This window comes from Asparagus officinalis, chromosome 7, assembly GCF_001876935.1.
Source record: "Asparagus officinalis chromosome 7, Aspof.V1, whole genome shotgun sequence".
Classification (NCBI taxonomy): Eukaryota; Viridiplantae; Streptophyta; class Magnoliopsida; order Asparagales; family Asparagaceae; genus Asparagus; species Asparagus officinalis.
The window spans coordinates 143,963,126-143,984,135 of record NC_033800.1 but is presented as its reverse complement, the minus strand read 5'-3'; the positions used below and the strand labels follow the sequence as shown (position 1 = coordinate 143,984,135).

Below are 21,010 nucleotides of genomic sequence, written 5' to 3'. Positions count from 1 at the left end.
GAGAGAGGTCGCGAGAGAGGAGAAAAGGAGAGCCGCCGCCACCCAAAAAATCGCGAAAGAGGAGAAAAAGGGGAACAACAATCTCGGGCTCTCGGGTTTCCCTTTTATAGGGAAACCCTAGCAACATATTTGGTTGTGTTATTTTATCTGCAGTTTGTTGGGTCGGGCACGCTCGTCAATTTCTTCTTCCTTGTTTAGCTAGGGACCTTGTTCCTTTTTATAATTAATTAATAATAAAGTCCCATTTTGTATTAAAAAAAACTTTCCAAACTTTTTTTACCGAACCAAAAAACTTCCTTTCAACGAAGTTATAAGCAATGAGTTCTTAAGAGGAGGGGGGAAAGGGCAATTTGAAATTCAAATCAAAAGTGAAGAATTAAGGAAGTATTTAGTAATTTACGGTACGAGGATTTCTTGTAAAACCGTAGGCCAAATAGGCCCCAACAAGTAACATCTCTTATCAACTTATACTAGTGTGCACCCTGTACAAAGCACGACCTCTATATTTTTATTTCCGTTACAGTAATTCTGTAGTTACATATAGTATTTGTAAGTGCCATAGTAATATTTTTTTAAATGTTACAGTATCCTGCCTAAGCATAGTGATAATGTTGCAGTAATGTTTTTAAACGTTACAGTTCTCGCATGCGTTACAGTAATAATACTACAGTGATAATGATACAATAATAATGTTAATAGTAATTTACTGTAGTATAAATAGTGAATATTGGATCCTCTTTTATTATTACACAGGAATAGATTATTCTAAGATTTAACAACTGCTCGAGCCCAGCCCAGCCCAGCCCAGCCTTTCATTTACAGTATTGGATCGGGTTCTAACGGGGTTGGGTTCGATGCCTCCCACTTCAAGCTCGATCCAGTGACCGATCAACCATCCTTCTCTCTGGTAAACCTCACTAAAAACAAAGTAAATCTCCCTCCTCCTTCGGATGCGATCTCATAATCTCCAGCGACAAAACTCAAGCTGAATCAAGATCGAATCCGTCGTCAATGGAGTCTTCGTCCCAATCGACCGCCGATCGAGACAAGGGAGGTTCCCCTTCGCCTCTCGCCGTCGTCTGCAGTTTCTGGAGAGGTACTATCAAACATCTCTTCGATCTGATGGAAATTTTAGGGTTTATGAATTTATTTTAGGTTGAAATTACGTGGAATCTGTTGATAACGAAGTTAGATCCAAAACTAAACGTGCTGATTGAGGGTTTTATGAGCACATTTCGAATTGGGCACTTGGAAATGCTCCGTTAGTTGTTAGAATAATCCCACTGTCGAGATTTATGTGGATCTAAGATTTATAAGTTAGGTTCATTGTTTTATATTAGGAGATATGTTGAAGATGAGACACTTAAGAGATATAATAAGAAATTAGTGAATTCGTAGGAAGTTGGAGTTGCGCATAATGAAATGAGAGAGAATCGGTTGAGATGGTTGAACAGTTTGGTCATGTCCTACGGAGACCATTAAAATGCATTAATTGGAGGAAGTGATAAGATTATAAGGGCGTGTTTGGTTGGGCAAAAAAGTGAAGGAAACCGCAAAAAATCACCTGATACCATAGGAAAACTTAAAAAAAAAAACGTCAAGACTCTTCATTTTCGGATGTTTGGTTTGCCAAAAAGAAAAGGGAAAGGTTGAAGGAAAATGCATGCCACATCACCCAAAGCGGAAACCATGTTTCCTCTCCAAAACCTCCGATTTTGGCAGAAAATTTATCGACTCGCAATAAAAAAAATAATTCCCGCTGCGTTTTGGAGTACATCGCCCTCCTCCCACTCCTCCCACAACCTCTCCTTCTATGCCAACATTGTCAACTCTTTGTCAAGAACCACCAACAATAGAGATGTCAATGATGAGATTGGGAAGATCTTGACTGGGGTTTTGGGGGAGTTGAGGAGGGAGGGAGGGATGAGGAAGCCTGCGAGGTTGGTGAATGCGATGGTGTAGATGGTGGGGGTAGGAAGTTTTGTTTGGGATTTTGAGTGGGGGTTGAGGAAGTTGGGGATCAGGAGGGGCCGAAGATGGTGAAGAGGGAATTTTGAGGAGTGGGATGTCAATGGGAAGTGGTGTGGGTTGGATGAGGTGCAGATAGATGAGTGTGGTAGGTGTTTGATGAAACGCCGATGTGAAATTTTTTTGCTTGACTTTAGTTTGATTATTTTAGGGGTCCTAATTATCAACTGATTAATTTAGGATGTGCTAAGTTTATTATAATTGCAAAAGTATTGCATCTACCACGACAGCTTATGTAAGTTTGAGCTTAAATTTCACTTGCAATCTTACTCAACTGCAAAAGAGATTTAAATTGTAACTCTAAGTGAATCTATTCACATATATCACTTTCCTTTTTTTTTCCCCTTTCATGTGAACCAAACTATGGAAAGTGGTGGAAATTACTTTTACCCTATTTTTTTGGGCGAAACAAACACAAGAAAAATCTTTCATGAAAGTGAAGGAAACACAAAAAAAGTGAAGGAAAGATATTTTTGGAAAATGATGGAAAGCAACCAAGCACACCCTAAGTTTATAACTAATGGAGGAATAAGGACTAGATGTAGGCCAAATAAATTTGTATGGAACTACGTAGAAAGATTCAATAGTGATTAACTTACTGGAAGAGATAACCTTCAACGGAACTGAGTGCAAGAATATGATTCATGTAGCTGACCTCTTGGAATAAAGATTTGTTATCGCTATTGTTTTATTGTTTTTCACACTTGGAACATAATTCTATTCTCTTCCTGCATTGCAAGCAGAATTTGACTTAGAAAAAGAAAGGAGTGGACTCGATGAACAGGGACTGAAGATTGCTGAAAATCAGGACAACAGTCAGAAAAACAGGCGAAAACTTGCAGAGAGTACTAGAGGTACTGCCATTCTTGATATTACTAACTACTGATTATGATCCTGTAGGCATCGACATTTGATCGTATCCATTTGTCATATCGTCTTTTTCCAGATTTTAAGAAAGCATCAGCGGATGAGAAGTTAAACTTGTTTAACTCGTTACTGAAGGCTTACCAAGAAGAAGTGGATAATATAACTAAAAGAGCAAAATTTGGTGAAAATGCTTTTCTTAACATTTACCAGAAGCTATATGAAGCTCCAGACCCCTATCCAGCTCTTGCTTCTATTTCTGTGAGTATTATGACTTGGTATTTTTCTTCAGCAGTTATTGCATTTGCTTGCAGTTTATCTCAATTCTCAGGATGTTACTTGTTCAAAGTTATTTATTTGCAAAAAATGAGTTTGCCTATTCACATACAGTATGTAGGCCATACTTGCACATTAATTAACTCGTGTGTGCACATCTAATTGCATGACATTTGTAAACTTGCTAGTGTTCTTCTATTTTGGTCATTCTAATTTCTTCATTAAATTGTTTTATGTAATACAGGACCAAGACCAAAAGATTTCTGAACTTGAGTCAGAAAATCGAAAGATGAAGCTTGAACTTGAAGAGTATCGGGCTGAAGCAGCACATCTAAAGAATCAGCAGGCTACAATACGAAGACTTGAGGAGCGCAATCGCCAGCTAGAGCAACAGGTTAGAGCTTACAAAATTTTGGCCTATTTGCACTTTAATACCCTAAAGTTTCACCCATTTTAATTTTGATACCCTGGAGATTTTGATAATTTGATAAAGTTTTCAAAATGATGTTAATTGGGCAACCCCAATGCCCTTTGTTCCTCACTTCTTCCAAACACAAAAATTTGGTAAGAAATTTTGTTTAATTCACTTTTCTATCTTTATACTCTTGAACAAAATTGACGTCAACCTTTTTGCAGTCTGGGACTATCAAAGTGTCAAAATAGGACTTCATGATATAAAAAGCAAAAAAAGGGTGAAACTTTGGGGTATTAAAGTGCAAATAACCCTCAAAAATTTGAGAACTATATAATTTTCTAGGGCTTCACCTCCACTTGAATTGTGATCCACCTTTTTAACATTTTGGTTCATACTGTATACGAATCTTGATCATGAAAACTATGAATTGAGAAATAAATGTAGTGTATTCAACTACTTGTTGGTTTAGTGAGCTCTTTTGATTCATTTAAAACCAATGTTGAACCTTTTCTCAGTGTACTTATCTGACTCTAAAATTTGAATTTTAGCTTTGGTTATTTAACGTAGTTATAAAATTATGATATGTTTTTTTGGTTAAAAGCAATTTTCTTTTTGATTTTTTAATAGGTATCAGCTAAGTGGTCACTCATAGGTGTAAAAGATGAAAATTCTTATTGTCATAATTCTTAGGTTACATGTCTAGATGTTATGTTTGTCCCTTTGCTACTTGCACAGAAGATACATGTGCAAATGCCAATGCTAATGTTCCCAATGTACCCTCACCTCAAATGCAGATCCAATAGATGTATCCCCTTTATATATCGTCTTAAATTAGCATAGCCCAAACCTTTGCAGTGAAACAAAGCATGTGACAAATTTGATTACACTGGTTTCAATTGTTAAGTAATCTCAAATTCCTGGAACTATTAGGTATCATGATCATTTCTCTTCTCCATTTGCTATGGATTTTTCGTGATATTATGAGTTATAAAATTAAATATAGTAGGTATTCATCCAAGTTCATATTGATTTAAAATTCACAATCTTATCATCTTATTAAATTGTAATATGACTATTGAATGAGTGTGCAGATGGAGGAGAAAGTGAGAGAAATAGTTGAGATCAAGCAGCGTAGTCTAGCTGAAGAAAGTCAGAAGACACTGGAGGTTCTGAAAGAAAGGTGCCTTTATTGCTGTGAAAATAGTCCATTTACTCTTAAAATCTCCTTTTCTTTTTCTAACATCATCATAAAAAGCTTTTTATTTTGTTTTACTTAACTGGTTTGGAGACTGTAACATGTCCTTTGAACTCATTGAGCAGGGAGTATCTGTTGCAGGATCAACTGCGACAAGCCAAGGAGAGTGTGATGAATATGCAGAAATTACACGAATTTGCACAAAGCCAAATGTTTGAACTTCGTGCTCAATCAGGTTCAGTGTTTTTCTGTACATGATGTGTTGCCATTTCATTTATGCAGCAACATGCTGTCAAATAAGTTTAAACTTTTAAACACAAAAAGATCATTTTGCAAAATTACTAAGATAGAAATATTTTTAACATCCAGAGGAGGAAAGAGCTGCTAGGCAAGCTGAGGTCAATCTTCTTATGGATGAGGTTGAGCGGGCTCAAACGCGTTTACAAAGTTTGGAGCGAGAAAAGGTAATTAACTAACCTGTATTTCTTGTATGATCATAATACCTTGCAAATCTTAGCATGAGCAAATAACTTGGATGTTCCCCCCTCCTTTGATATAAAATTTATGTGTATGTACATTGTACAATTAATCCTAACTTGTGAGAAGGAAGGCATGTTTCTCGTGGGCACCCAATTCTCAAAGTACAACTAATACTGACTGGTGAGGAGGCATGTTCTCTTTACAGCCAATTCTTTAGCTCAAAGTACTTTTAACCCTTATGTAATTTTGTTGAATTACTTAAGAAAGAGTATAGTACAAGATAGACCTCCTCGATGACGTATATCAAATCCAGGCTTTAAAAACTCAGAACTTCTAATTGGAGCCTTATATTTTCTATTGTTCAATTACTGGTCATTTTTCTTGAGAGCAATTGTGGATGCTCATATATTCTATGATATTCAAGTAGAAGTCATGCATTCGAGTTCCATCACCATGTAGAGCTTTTTACCATTATATGAGTTTGACATGAAAACTGATTAGTTCATTTAGTTGTAATATTAGTGAGTGAAAGAAGAATTCACTTTTGATGAATTTTCCCTTTTTTATTATATTCATGCAGGGTGTTTTGCGTTCTCAATTGCAAACGACTAATGAAGAACATGAAAATAAAAACAGGTGAGCCATATTTCTTTTCTTCATATTTTCTATTATTTTACCAGGTATATCTAAATTGTCCTATGTCTTCGTTCAAAAAAAAAATTAAAAGCATCACTTTTTGGATTATAGCTTTTACATACTATGATGTTCCTAGACAAATATAGGTTGGTGACAATGTATCATGACATGAAAGCCAAGAAGAGATTTGGCTGTTGATCTTTACTGCAATCAAATAAGCTTTCTAGCCTTGTGGGACTCCAGCTTATTGATAAATTGACTAGTGTTTCAACCTTGGTAACTTGGTAAAACGTAAGATTAACATTTCTATTATTCTGTGGTTTTGTCTTCACGTCCCATTTAAGATAACTTTCAAATCAAATCTTTATTGAGTGGAAGCTTATGTGGACAATGTTTTATTCCTGTATCACACATTGCCTTCTAAAGTCTAAACTAAGCTTGGAATGGGATCTTGGCACAGATTCTCCCTTAATTGCAAATTATAATATGTAGTGCCCAGTCCTATAGATGAATGTCTTTAGACTTTCATTTACTAGTTCCAATGTAGTACCTTTTGCATCTATTTTTACTAAAAACTTTTTCCCATCCATGAGTAATTTTTCAGTCAGTTTTGGGAAGCTTATGTACCCTAAACTATTATATACCAGCCTTTAACACTTCCATCCTTCTCAACCCTAACTAGTATAGGAAGTTGAGAGCTACTACTTAGTTGCATGAGTTTTAAGTTGCATGACCAGCAAGTTGCATGCAACTTTCAAGGTCTTTTAGAAAGCCCCTCTCTTGTCCATATATTTCTTTCCTGTTATTTTAACACAATCATGAGAACTGCTACCAGTTAACTGCCAGTTAGAATTTTCTCTTGTTGTGGACTTTCATGAGTTTACAGTTGTGCTGGGGCTATCTAATGACAAAAGATTGTAGATGTAATTATCACAAGATAATTATTTGCAGCAATGTAGGTAAATAAGTAAAACATGATATTGTTCTCGTTGGAATATCCCCTTGGTGGTCCTCTCATCACACTATATGCTAATTGCTAATACGTATTCTCATTCCTTTTCACTAAATTTTCTCCCTAAGTTTATTGTGAATTGCAATACTGTTCTCTTTTGTTAATTTATTTCAAAATGAAACTTTAACATGTGCTGTTTTCTGACTTCTGTTTGATATTCATTGATGTTCTTTTTTCGCATTGATCTGTTCATTTATTTTTGTACTTATTTGAAGTTGGCATGAATTTAAAATGTGCAGCGATGATCTGGATCCAACAAATGTACTTGAAAATTCCTTGATTGCAAAGGAGAAGATAATCTCGGATTTGAATATGGAACTTCATAAAATGGAAACCACCTTCTCGAATGAGAGGGAGCAGTACATAAATGAGATTAAGAAATTAAATACATTACTTGATGAGAAGGTTTGTATTACATTCTTTTCCATTGTGATTTCTATTCATCTTGTTCATCTTGTGCGGAGCATGTCATGGCACTGTGAGCTAGCATATGACAGACCTCCATAAAGATCACCATGATAATGTGTGCATGAGCCATACTATTTGTGATTACGACTTTGTCCTTTGGGATTACCCAAAGTTCGAACTGACAGGAGGTAGTCTAACTAAGAATTATGCATGAAAGAAGATAGCATTGATTTACACATAATATTTTATAGTATCCTGATAGTGATAGTGATAGTGATATTTTAATTTGTTGTTTTCTGCAGGTACTTTCTTTATTTGTGGTGTTATAGTTTTGGGTACTGATTCTTTAATATAATATTTTCTTGTTCGGCAGGATACTGCTCTTATAGAGATCAAGAAAGAGCTTCAGGAAAGGCCAACTGCAAAACTTGTTGATGATCTGCGTAAAAAAGTTAAAATTATGCAGGTGCATCTACTAATCTGAAGTGCTTTATCTTCTGCAACTGCAAGATGTTTACTATCTCCTCATGCTGGAAGCTGTCATGATGAAATGCTTAGGAACTTTATCTTCCCTTGCATCTATCTGGTTATTTCTATTTGATTCTGACATAACATACAGTGATTCTATTAGGGGGTAATTGGGAAATGATAAATGATAAGTGATTTGAAGAATAATGGAATTCAATTTTTTTATCTGAACCCTTGACACTATTTCTGTAGTTCTGTAGTAAATAGGAAATTAGAGATTTCTGGATTGCTCTCCTGAACAGTACCTCTGGTTACTACTACGGCAGTCTTGCCGCACGCCCACAAAAGAGGAGAGAAACAGAAAGAGCCACCACCAGACCATCTTCTCTTCTTTTTCTACCTCAATTCCACGAGAGTCTAATCTTATCTTGAATCAATTTCAACAAACTTTTCGAAAACTAAAGGATTGGACCCCTAATCTTCATTCATTGGTTGTACAGTATGCTGTCATGAGCCCAATTCAATAATTTGTTTATATATTTTACCATAGATATGTAAATTCTGCCCAAAAATATCAAGCAAGTTAATGGGTGCAAGAACAGGACTGGACCGCTATCTTCTTAACATTTCTTAACTATGAAACTTTTTCATGTCATGCTGAGAGTTGTTACTCATGTGATCTTCCAGCTTACGTATTACAGTGTTATATGATTTGTCAGTTTAATTTGAAGTACTTAAGTAGCACAAGGTAGGTGGTATTTTATGTGCATGTAAAATTGTTATACTTTTGTGATTACTGTAATCATATTTGTATTAGCTTGATGATCATCACCCTGTTTTCACAACTTCCTCGTAATATTAATGTATGTATAAAATGCTTAGTTCTTTGAGTTTTCTTCAAGAATTTCCATTTTTATTGAAACTCTATCCATTGAGGTTGGTTCCATTTTACAGATTTTGAATTGTCTTATCTGTATAGGCTGTTGGTTACAATTCAATTGAGTCTGAAGATTGGGAAATAGCTACTGATGGTCAAGAAATGAGCAAGCTGGAGTCTCTGCTTCTTGACAAGAACAGGAAAATGGAACATGAATTGACACAATTGAAGGTCTGAGCTCCAAATATTCACAATTTGAAATAGTATTCAAGGATATTTCTTCAGCTCTATCACTACTTGAGTATGGAGTTTGTTATATTGATCATATGGTTATACCAGTCTTTACGCAGGAAACTATTTGTTCTATTATTTATCAAAGTTATTATTTTGCATCCTAACATTAGCTTGTCTTATCTTGCCTGATTGAGGTTTCTTCCTGTGGCCAAGGTCAAAATTTCAGAAAAAACAAGTATGTTAGAGACAGCTGAAGCAAAGATTGCAGAGCTGACTGTGAAAGTGAATGAACAACAAAGGTTAATTGCAAAACTTGAGGATGACATACTCAAGGTCTGTTATATCTTCCCACGACAATAATTATGCTATTCAAGTTTATATAACTTCTGTGCTACTTCAACTAACCTTGAGAAAAGTTTCTGCCTTTTCTGTGTCCGTACAAATAATTCAACTTTTGATAAATTATTGATTAATTATCTTTGTGCGAGTGTCTATATTAATCCCTGTTATTAACAAATGATTTGATAGTTTTTCTCAAGTAATATATTTCCTGTCTACAGGGTTACAACTCAACAGAACGTAAGGGTTCTGCTTTCAATGACTGGGATCTTCAGGATATGGGCACAAGTGAGATATCTGAGGTATGATGTTAGTTTTCACATTATTACAATTATTTTCGTACTTTTTGTTTATTAATATCTTTGAGAAATAGATTGCCCAAGGTTAAAAACTATGTTCTCTTTGTTACAATATTCATTTTCTTTCCTAGTACTGGCATCGGAACACTTCTACATTTTCTGATTCAATTAATTTGAATAAGCCCACACAACATCATTGGACAATTAATTATTGTACACAATTTTATTCTTTAGAATGTGAGTATGTTGCTATTATACGTTCTTTTTTAATTGTTGACATGGGTAAAATTTAATCCTTGAAAGGAGCAAATTTCTTAAGATCATATATGCACATAGTGTTGGATATTCATGTGTGTGTATATTCTCACATCAAATAGGATAAGAAAAGTGATGAGATAAAATAGGAGTTGGGGTCAATACCTAGTAGCTAATAGCTTTTGGGTTAAAATTGGTTTCTACCTCTGTTTAAAGCCCATTAACTTGGTTGGGCCTGAATACTCCCCAACAAACCTTATCGGAGCTAAGGTTATGACCCAACTAAAAAGAAAAAAAATGGCCTGGATAAAAGTCAAGTCCATTGTGAATGGGAAAAATGTGAAGACCAATGTGAAGTCCTGGAGGCGTCGGGAGAATAACTAAGGTCAATTTAGACCAAGTTAAGTTAATCCACAGATGCCCGTAGGAGTGATATGGTTTGGTTAGTCTACTAGTGAAGTGGTGGTCACAAGTGAAGTGGTGAAAGATCTTATGGATGTTTAACAGTCATTTGCCGAATTCGTGGTTGATAGTTCAGACCAAATTAGTGAATTCGGTGGAAGATTGAACTATAATCACGGGAGATTGTTGGATATTCATGCGTGAGTATAGTCCCATATCAGATAAGATAAGGAAAAGTGATAAGTTTAAAATAGGAGTTGGGATAACTACTTAGTAGCTATAGCTTTTGGGTTAAAATTGGTTTCTTGCTTCTGTTCAAAGCTCATTAACTCGGTTGGGCCTGATTACTCCCCAACACATAGAAGAGAAGAAAACATATGATATGCTAGTTGTTTTATTCCCAAATGTTTGAAAATTGGAAATTATTTGTGGATAATCTTCAATAGCAGCATAATGAGAAGCACTTACATGCATAAGATAGCCGAGTAATAAACCATAAATGATCATCTGCATAATATTTTAACTTAAAAAATAATAAAATTATCCTAATTAGTACACTAGTATAGTAAAATTGTATCTCCCACGCGCACACACGGACACTCACAAAAGCAAAATTAAGAATGATAAAGTTTCCTGAAAGTTTGTCTAGATTATACTAAAAAAAGTTGATGTCATAAAATAATTTCCAATTTAATAGTAAATCCGTACCATCAGATCTCAAGAGATTTTCAGAAGGAAGCTTCTGAATTCAGATAAACTGGTTAATCATTCGAGACTGCAAATAACAAAGAAGGCAACAATTGTTTGAAGAAAAATCAGAAAATCAGATTCCAGATCAGCAGTCTGAGGAAAGACAATCCAAAACATCAAAACCTTTTTTCTTTTCTTTTTTTGTTCTTTCTTTTTCTAGGGGATCAAAACCCTCTTTTGAATTCGACAGAAGTTCAAATTTTGAATTGTTGTCATTCACTTTTGAGGGGAAATGCAATTAATTGAGATTATAGTCACGATTATTAAAGCATTTACACTTTAGTTAGTGCCAATCACATTTTAGTTTGCGCCAATCAGCAAAGATGCTGGACAATAAAGCACTCACTTAAGAGGAAGCCTCCCAGACACTTTTCGTCATTATGTGACTTATGTTCAGTTACTAGAGTCAAGTCATTGGAGAAGAGGAGGAAACATTGAATGGAGTTGGAGGCTGAGGTAAAGCATGTTAAAAGAGGAAGGAGATGATGCTACTGAAAATGAGGGGTTTCATATTGTTTGTGATTGCTCAGGTGAAGTATAGGAGGCAGGCTTCTCTGAAGTTGTCAAAGTTTCAATCAAAGTCATCTTTGTAATGAACTGCCCCCTTACCCTAGCAGAGAGAAAGGAATGGTAGTAATGAACTCCTGGCTTCATTCAACTTAAGAAAGCAAACCAGGAAGGAAATAAACAGGAATCGGCATCTCGAACAAAGGCAATTCTTTACTCTCTAGTCCTAAACAATGTTTAATTGGGAGAAACAGAAATATTTTTGTTTTTTAGCACTAGGCAAATGTGTATCTCCTATATGTAAATCCAGTGAAAACGTGATATTTTCCCCTTTTCTAAAGAAGCTAGCATGACACCCGAAGCTCTCACTGCATCCGAAAACCCGTTACAGAAGATGAGCGGCCCCAAGTGGGTATGACATACAACCTTTCCTGTTTCCTTCTTCTGGAAACCTTTGCTTAATAAAAGTAATCTAGTCATTTACAGGATAAGTCTTCTGAAGCCACTAGCCAAGTAAGGCAATATTCTTATCCCTAAGAAAGCAACTCCTAAATCACCCTTGACCTTTACATTTACCAGCATTATCCCCACATACAAGGATTCTTTTGTTTTTAAGAAAGGAGCTCCTAAACAAAAAAACGCTATACAAGGCCATCCAATCTTCTGGACAACCCACTCTAGTATATACTAGGACATTACATAAAAGTGAGAGAAGAAAACACATGATTGATTAAAGCAAGCCTATGGACCCAATTTCTTTTTTAACTCAACAAAATTGGCCAGTCATATTCCAATGATTTTATCAAAGCGAAGCGAACATAGATAGGTCAGGAATGGTGTCAATTCTACATTCTGCTGTTACTCAGGATTACCATCCAACCAGAAAGCTAATAAGTTATTAAAGGGGTAAGTAAACCAGAGATACTGAGAGAAGGTCAGGTCGTTTTTTTTAAATTTCTCACCTTCTCCGTATTGGCCATAGAGGAGAGTGGAGTATCATCAGCAAAGAGCAGGTCAAATTTGAATGAGAATCATCTAAAGTTTAAATAGTACCCTTTTCTTTGCTCTTATTTAGCATGCTGCTAGAAACATTTGCAACGAGGAGTCAAGGACAAACAACAAAGGGGATAAAGGGTCTCCCTGACACAAACACCTGTTACAAATAAATATCTCGCTGAGAGCCATTAAGCACAAGAGTATCTTTACCAGAGAATAAGCAGTGGTAATCCATAAACTCTAACCTTGAGAATATTAATAAAAAATATTCAACCCAAATTTATGATATGCTCTTTCAAAATCAAGCTTAAGAATGATACACAAATGAATGTATACAATTATAAGTTTAGTTAGCACATGCCAATAAGCGTAGATGATAAATTTATAGCAGGCTCCAGTACTACTTTCTTTCTCTGTTTTTTCTTATAAACTCCAAGCATTCCGAGACTTCACAAAGATAAAGAGTTAGCTTGGTTATTCTAAGAAATGAATGAAAATTTGGTTGGCTTCAGCTGTAGATGAGGACCTCAAGAGGACTTACAAATGTACCAGTGTTGGGATCGGGATGGGGGTATGGCCTAAAGCAGTCCCTAGTCCCAGAATTACATGACCCTAGATTTTAAGTCCAACACCTACTTCCTAAGCTTAAAGTTTTCAGAACATATTTATCACACGTGCTTAAATAATATTATACCCGAGAAGCATGTCGTTTCATCCTTCTTTTGCTGGCTGCATGAATGATGAAACATCTTTATCCATCTACGTTTTCGGTATAATTAAATCCAAGATGAGAAAATTGCTTCCATTTTCTTAACCCCTTTCCACATAGTCTGGTTTTGACCTGATTTTCATCAACGATTACGGCTGAAATAAATTTCTTATTTGCACTTTAGTTGACTAATAGCCCTCTAATTTTCCAGTTCTGTATGCTTAGTTTTGAATTAACTTGCATGAAAATGGGTACGGGTACTCGTATGGGACATGGCAAAATTGTAAAAATGTAGGGTATATATAAGTATATATATATATTATATATATATAGATTAATAATTTACATGAGATCATTATTGTTCTTCAATTCACGTGCTACTAGAATTAAAATGCCTATCATGTTTCTAGGTTTCTTTTATTATGTTGATCATTGTAAATTGGAAGCTACTCATATTTGAACTAGACACCCAAACGACCCTTCAAAATCACAATTTTAAACTTGGTATGGGCTAAAACGAATCTGACCTATGTCTAACGATTTTCAAGAAATGGATGTGAGCATTGTGAAGTGTGAGATATACGTCTAAGAAGTGCTTGACAAGTGTTTTAAATTAAAACATACATCATGTAATTGAGCACATCTGAATAAATATATGCATATATCCAAGGAGTGTCCATGAAGTTTGTGTACAGATAAGTGTAGGGTATGTGTTGGGTATGGGTACAGCTTCATGATAGAAGTACCCAAGTAACATAGGTTTTGAACGCAATCTTCTTGTTCTCATCTATTCAACAAACCGCACCACGTTCCATACTCATTCGAATTGTACATTTTTAAATAGTGGGATAGAAACATTATTCTAATCCCTATATTGATTGTGCATTTTGTGCCATCATTCTCATATATTATGTTCATATTTTGTATGTCAATCATATTTGCAACACTGATTTCCTTGAGAGACATTACTGCTCGACTCAAATCTCTTTTGGCAAAGTATGATCTTTTGGTCATTTTCTCAAGTTTATTTTATCATTTCATGTTTTCCTTTGTTTAACAAATCAGGGTACTGATCAAAGGCATATAGTGTCCGATCAAGATCAAAATTCAATGCTCAAGGTAATATGCAATCAGCGTGATCGTTTCCGTACGCGATTACGCGAAACAGAAGAGGTATGACATCAGATGTTGATTAACTCATTATTTTCTTACATTAATTATTCTTTTTTAACTTATTTATACTTCCATATCCAGGAAGTAAGACTTTTGAAAGAGAAAATAGGGTTGTTAACAGCAGAACTGGAGAAAACGAAGGCAGATAATGTTAAGCTTTATGGAAAGATCCGATATGTTCAAGACTACAGCCAAGAAAAACTTGTTTCTAGGGGACCAAAGAAGGTGTTGTTGATATGATTATGTGATCTTCAGTTATTTGTCCGTGCTTCTTGGTTTTGACCTTCTGTCTCTTTTCAGTATGCAGAAGACATTGAAAGTGGTTTCAGTTCAGATGTAGAATCCAAATACAAGAAAATCTATGAGGATGATATAAATCCTTTTGCTGCTTTCTCAAAAAAGGTACTTGTTGCTTAGTTAGAAAATTTTTATGTTTTCAAAAATCCAACCAATGACGGAACAAGCAATACTGTCATTAATGTCATCACTGTCTGAGCTGCAATTAGGAGACATGTTCATAAAAATCGCTTCACGTTTCTGCCAAAACTTCAATTGCTTTATATATTATTATGCTCAACTTTCTTCAACCTAAGTTTTACTTAATGGCTTATGAGTTCTGGGAACTATGAACTCCAGAATGTCATGCATAGTAGGAAAATCTTAGTATATCTCTCTACCTATAAATCATTCAATATCATGGCATAACATGAAAATGATGCATCTTGAAAAGAACTTACTTATGTCAATTTTAGGTAGTTCTAGCATATAACATTTTTCTTGCTTCTGGCATGAGAGACCAAGAGCGTCAACATGTAACCTAGTAGAGAATCACAATATTTGAACTGCAGTGTTTGTAATGCAGAGCATAAAATACACAATGTGCATTGAACTGGGGATGGGATAAACATATACGTCCTTCGAGTCTATTTGTTTACCTTCTCTGGATCCATTTTCCAAGACATGATTTCTTATTGTGTGGTGGTCATATTATTCAGTGTTTGCCTGTCATTCAGTCAATTCTGTGATGTAAACTCTAAATTAACACAGCATGGACATGGCTTTTAACATGCTGAAGATGGTTTTGCTCTTCAGGAAATATGGCAACAGAATGCCCCAGACCAACTACATGTCAGTTGTTGCATCATTGTTCATAATTAACTGTTAGAAGTTGAGGAAATATATAGTCATCATATTAAAGTTTATGCAGCATCTATCTATAGCCATAAAGCAGTTACCGTGTTGTGCATAGAAAAAAGTTCATTAACACTGTTAAAGTTGATACAATAAACATATTAATAGATACTGATTATCTCTTCAAATTATCATGCTTAATAATTTTATTCATGTTGCTTAATTAGAACGTCAACATAACATGAGTTATGACTCATGGCAGTTTGTTCATTTTAGAAAATCATTTTTGGTATTTCATTCTGACTTATATTACATCTTGCCTTTTGCCTGATACATTATAATGTATTAAATCAGGAGAGGGATCAAAGGTACAAGGAACTTGGTATTAGAGATAAGATCACACTTACCAGCGGTCGTTTTCTTCTTGGCAACAAGTATGTTTACTCGCTTTCGCCTGAAAAAGCTTTTATTTATATTTCTTCTGATGGGGATATCTGATTATCTCACTGAGGCAGATTATTTTTTACCATACCCTGTCTTACCACTTGTTTCTTAATGGTTATCATTTGAAATATTGATTCGCAAGCGTCTAGTTCAGTGTTTCCCTGCTGTTTCTTTCATGTTATTTCAGTTGTCAGTTTAGTTAAAAAATTGTTACCTAAATGAAAAGGAAGCCTAAATTTTTGTGGTACTGGTTCTATATTTACCTTGTTCGATAAGTGAACAACAGGAAGCAAGTTTCTTTATATACTGTTCTTCGGATCCTTGAACCATATACACTGGTTCTGTGTCAGATTTATTGTCAACTTAACTTGCATTTATTTCTTTGTTTGCCCCGTTAATTGCAGATACGCCCGAACTTTCGTATTCTTTTATTCCATTGGACTGCATCTCCTCGTGTTTACATGCCTCTACAAAATGTCAGCCTTGAGTTATCAAAGGTATTATTATTAGTTGATAGTGTAAAATTTTAATTATAGTCTAATTGACATCTCTGTAAGTTGATTCATTATCTTTATACCTGCAGCACCACAACGCATGCTCGTGATGATGTTATCTACGCCGAGAATGGTACATTAACACATGCCTTCTTATAAAAGTAGAATATTAACACTGTTCTTTTATTATTTGAAATGGAAAGGGTATATCTTTCCTTTGTCTATGATGTAAAACGAACAATTATGTATGTACATAAAGGAGAGAGAATTTTCTGTAACTATGGTACTTACATAGAAAATAATTGATTTATATTTCTGTAGACAGCAATCTTTTGGCATGGGCAGATGTTGCTACGATTTACACTTTTTCAAAATTGATGTTTCAATATGAGATTCTTTTGAAAAAAATACTTGCTGAATTATTCAAATATAAGTGGCGGTTACGCTGGAAAATTCGAGGATTAAAGATGCAAATGTTAGCAACAGAAAATGCTATCACTATGTACATCGTTTGATATCCACTTTTATTTGTGAATAAGATTGGTATTGACTTAGCGAGATTCGTTAATTGGGATTCTTGCTTTTATGCGTACTCGTCCTAGTTTCTCTTAATGAGACTATTTGGTTATGTTTTGAATCAAAGAGTTATATAATAGTGCCTCATTTTTTCGTACTGTAATCTCATAGTAAACTCCATGATTCTATTAGATTCATAGACAAAGACCTGTTTTTTTTGGTACTGTAATCTCAAAGTAAAACTAAGGGGACGTAAGTTTAAACCCAATGATACTGCAGGGGTCTATCTATAATTAATCATTCAAATTAAAAGGAATTGAGCGTAGAGAAAGCATACCTCGCACCAGGCAAGGATTTAACTGGTGGAAGAGATATTGAGACTAAGTATATTCAGCGAAAATCATCATTCACTAAAGGAAACTAACCTACATCCTAAATCCATGCATCTTAATTGATTTGTGTCAGAGAGCAAATATTAAAATCAATAATTTCAGAATATAAAAAATTATGTTCATGTATTTGGATCCTTGTTTTATGAGCAGATTCAGCGCACCTTTTTCTTTTTCTTTTGTTGAAATTTGAGTACCTTGCACTCTCATTCTTTGTTTTTTCTCCTTAACGTATCAGTACAAAATCCTAACTTACAGGCGATAGTTCTTGAGATTACCACATTCTCAGATTTATTTTAAGGGGTTTTCTCATATTAAGCTCTTTTTTTTTTCCAGTTTACACGGGACCCTCAAACCTTCATATTTCTAATTAATCTTTAGGCCTCCTCATGTAAATGAAAATGACAGGTAAGTTAGGATCATGTATATTTATAATATAACGGTCGTGAAACATTCATTCATCTTGGAGTAGGTCTCTTTGTGAACCTACATTTCCTTTCTCCTCCTTCACATTAATTGCCTCCGGGATTTTGATTCCATGCCACGCTTTCATGCGATGAGAACCGAAGGATGAGTGGTGCATGGTTTGGAGATAAGAGGGAACGATTTTTAGTAAGTTCGAATCGACAATTGTAAGGACTGACGGTGTTATCATTAATGGAATATTATACAAACGATTAATTTGTTTATCAATTCTTTAATTTATAGACGTCACTATTTTGCTCATTGTCTGTTGACGTAATGAGATTAATCTGCACCCTGATGTTGATAAACATGTACATGAAAACCAACCCTATTCATATATATAGCTAGTATTTTTTTTCCTTAATTATAAAAAACCACTCATGAATTTTTATTAACCACCAGAAGCAAAGTAGTCAAGCTCTTTTAACTGCATCCAGATTTGCTCAGTAATTAATGTCCTCTCTTAATGTCGAATCTGAAAAAATGTTCATATATTGCGGCTGTGTTTGGTTTGAGAGAAAGAGAGAGAAAGGAAAGTAAAGTGTGAAAGAAAGTAGGATTCTGTTGTGGCTGTGTTTGGTTTGAGAGAAAGAGAGAGAAAGGAAAGTAAAGTGTGAAAGAAAGTAGGATTCTGTTGTTTGTTTTGAAAGAAAACAAAAAGGAGAGAGAAAGGAAAGTAAAGTGTGAAAGAAAGTAGGATTCTGTTGTTTGTTTTGAAAGAAAACAAAAAGGAAAAAGAAAACGAATTTCACTGCAGAAAAATGGGTATATATTTTTTTATTCCCCATTTCTCTCCGTTGCCCTAGTGAAAACGAGGGAGAGCGACGGAAAAAAAAATCCCCCGACGCGATCGCGACGATCCCGATCTCTCCTCGTCGCCAAACTCGAGTCCTCTCTCTCTCTCTCGGAAAAAATCCCCCGACGCGATCGTGGTGATCCCGATCTCTCCTCGTCGCCAAACTCTAGTCCTCTCTCTCTCTCTCTCTCTCTCTCTCTCTTCTCTCGATCAAACCCTAGTTCAACACCGACTAAACTAGGGTTTCTCCAATCGAGCTCTCGTCAGCTTGAGAATCCCGATCTCCAATCGAGCTCTCGTCAGCTTGAGCTCTTGGATCTCTCTGTCAACATGAATCCAAATTCATCCGAGGTAAATTCTGCTCATATTTTTGTTGGTTTTTGAAGTTTAATTTGGGTTGGATTAAGACATGCTTCGGTTTCGTGATTAAGACCATCTCCAACCCATTGCACCAAAATGGTGCAAAATTTGCATCAAAATGGTGCAAAAGTCACATCAAACAATAATACATCTCCAACCCATTGCACTATTTTTTGCACCAAAAAAGAATATTCTCAATATATTCTCACTTTATTCCTTTTTATCTATTTTTATATTAATTGAGAGGTAAAAACAAATATTTAAAAAAATTTAAAAAAAGTGAACAGTAATGGGACGGATGAACAGTGTGACGCCATATTTAGTGCAGCACTGTTCATTTGCACCAAAATAGAGCAGAAAATGGGGCTGGATTGGAGAAGGAACAGTGCAACAAAAAGCACTGTTTGCACCAAAATAGGGCTGGGTTGGAGATGCCCTAATCTAACTTAGAGAGGAAGCTATACATATACTGTACCCAAAAATCAAAAGGAATTTCTCACCTATATGCAAAGAATCCTCATTTGATCAATTATTGAAATCATAATCCTTTTTTTAATCTTGAGGAAGCAAGCGTGTATTATGTTTGAATCTGATAGTGTATGCATCACTGTTTGCATTTACAGGGATGCTAGTTGATAGGGAAGTTCTATTATTCTGTCAAATTGGAATTGAACCATTGTTGCTAGGATGGTTAATTTCAGCCAAAGCATATGCATGATTGTAGCTTGAGATATCCTCCTTTGTGTTTCTATCTTTTGCTAGATTGCAATTAATTCGTATATGGAAGGTGTCTATATTTCTAATGTATGAATTTATTGGTGTCTATATTTCTATTTTGAAGAAATGTGCAAAACAAAAAAACTTTCGTCTGTGATTTCTCACATTGGCGTTCTAGATATGCTGCAACTTCACAAACTTCACTTGCATAGCCTCTCTCTAGCCTCTCTCTGCTCAGCTGTTTCATAATAAGATATGAATATTGTAGGCATATAAAATTGCTTATAGGTTCCTTAGCACAGTTCGGCATAAACCGACGAACCAACGAGGCGACGAATTCGACGAATCGCACGTAAGCGACGGAATGCATCCATACGCGTTCGGAATCAAGCCAAGTGTCAAAGAATCAATGAGTCATCCAACTGAGAACAGACTCAGACGAATCACGATCGAATCAAGATCAGTTTCGGACTCGAACTCAGAAGCGATTTACTGCCTAATCGGGATCCAGACTTCCAAATCAAGATCCCGAACAAATCAAAGTTCACAACAGAACCACAACCGAATCACGGACAGAACCGGAACCAGAAAGAGCGGAAAACGACGAAACAACCATGCCTAAGGGGGCTCGGCCAAAGCCGAGCCACCCATAGGTGGCTCGGCCAAGGCCCGGCCACCCATGGGTGGCCGACCCAGATCTGTGCGCGGGCACAGTTCAGGAGACTCAGATCTAAAAAAGATCTCAACTTTGGGACATCAAGGACTTGCTCATCCAGATCTGGTGCTCGGCGATCATCAACGTCAAATAAGGCAGGTGTTCGAGAGGATCAGATCTCAGATCTACGCAGGCATACTCCGGATCTAAGCTTGGTCTTAGATCCCGAGACTTGGACGATTGTTTCCTTGGTGAATCAATCCTCCCCGGCTATTATTTCCTTTGTGGAATAATACCCGTCGTACTGCTTAGATCTGACCGGATCTAGATCTCGCGGTGGTCCACGGCAAACAACCCCGGCGCAGGCAAAGAACCCACAAAGCGAGCGACCGCAAAACAGGAGCTCGTGATTCGTTCGACAAACAAGGAAAGTTGTAATTTTCTTTATTTCTTGTGTTATTTGATTTTCGTTGTAACCGGATCTATAAAAAGACCGGATCTTTGTAATCGATAAACTATTACAAGAGTGTACAATGGAATCATTAATGAAGAAAGCAACGAATTTCCCCGCGAACAATCTGGCGACCACAGTGGGAGCCGACGATCTCGCCAACGAGATCGATGCGTCGCAGCCACGGATCTCAATCCCGATCGTGGAGGAGGTCGAATACGAGTTCGATCAGACCAAGTTCGAGGAATATCTTTCGTCCTCGTCCGGAT

General features: G+C 35.9%; 1 protein-coding gene across 1 annotated transcript; it reads left to right on the top strand.

Annotated features, from left to right (window-relative positions):
- On the top strand, positions 881 to 16,730 carry LOC109848607 (protein CASP). The gene is made up of 19 exons (XM_020418202.1): positions 881 to 1,096; positions 2,772 to 2,882; positions 2,975 to 3,153; positions 3,413 to 3,562; positions 4,675 to 4,763; positions 4,904 to 5,013; positions 5,148 to 5,242; positions 5,839 to 5,894; positions 7,146 to 7,311; positions 7,688 to 7,780; positions 8,762 to 8,890; positions 9,107 to 9,226; positions 9,454 to 9,534; positions 14,216 to 14,323; positions 14,405 to 14,548; positions 14,624 to 14,725; positions 15,809 to 15,888; positions 16,303 to 16,395; positions 16,482 to 16,730. Exons 1-19 carry the CDS (start codon positions 1,012 to 1,014, stop codon positions 16,549 to 16,551), a joined length of 2,061 nt encoding a protein of 686 aa, XP_020273791.1. The 5' UTR covers positions 881 to 1,011; the 3' UTR covers positions 16,552 to 16,730.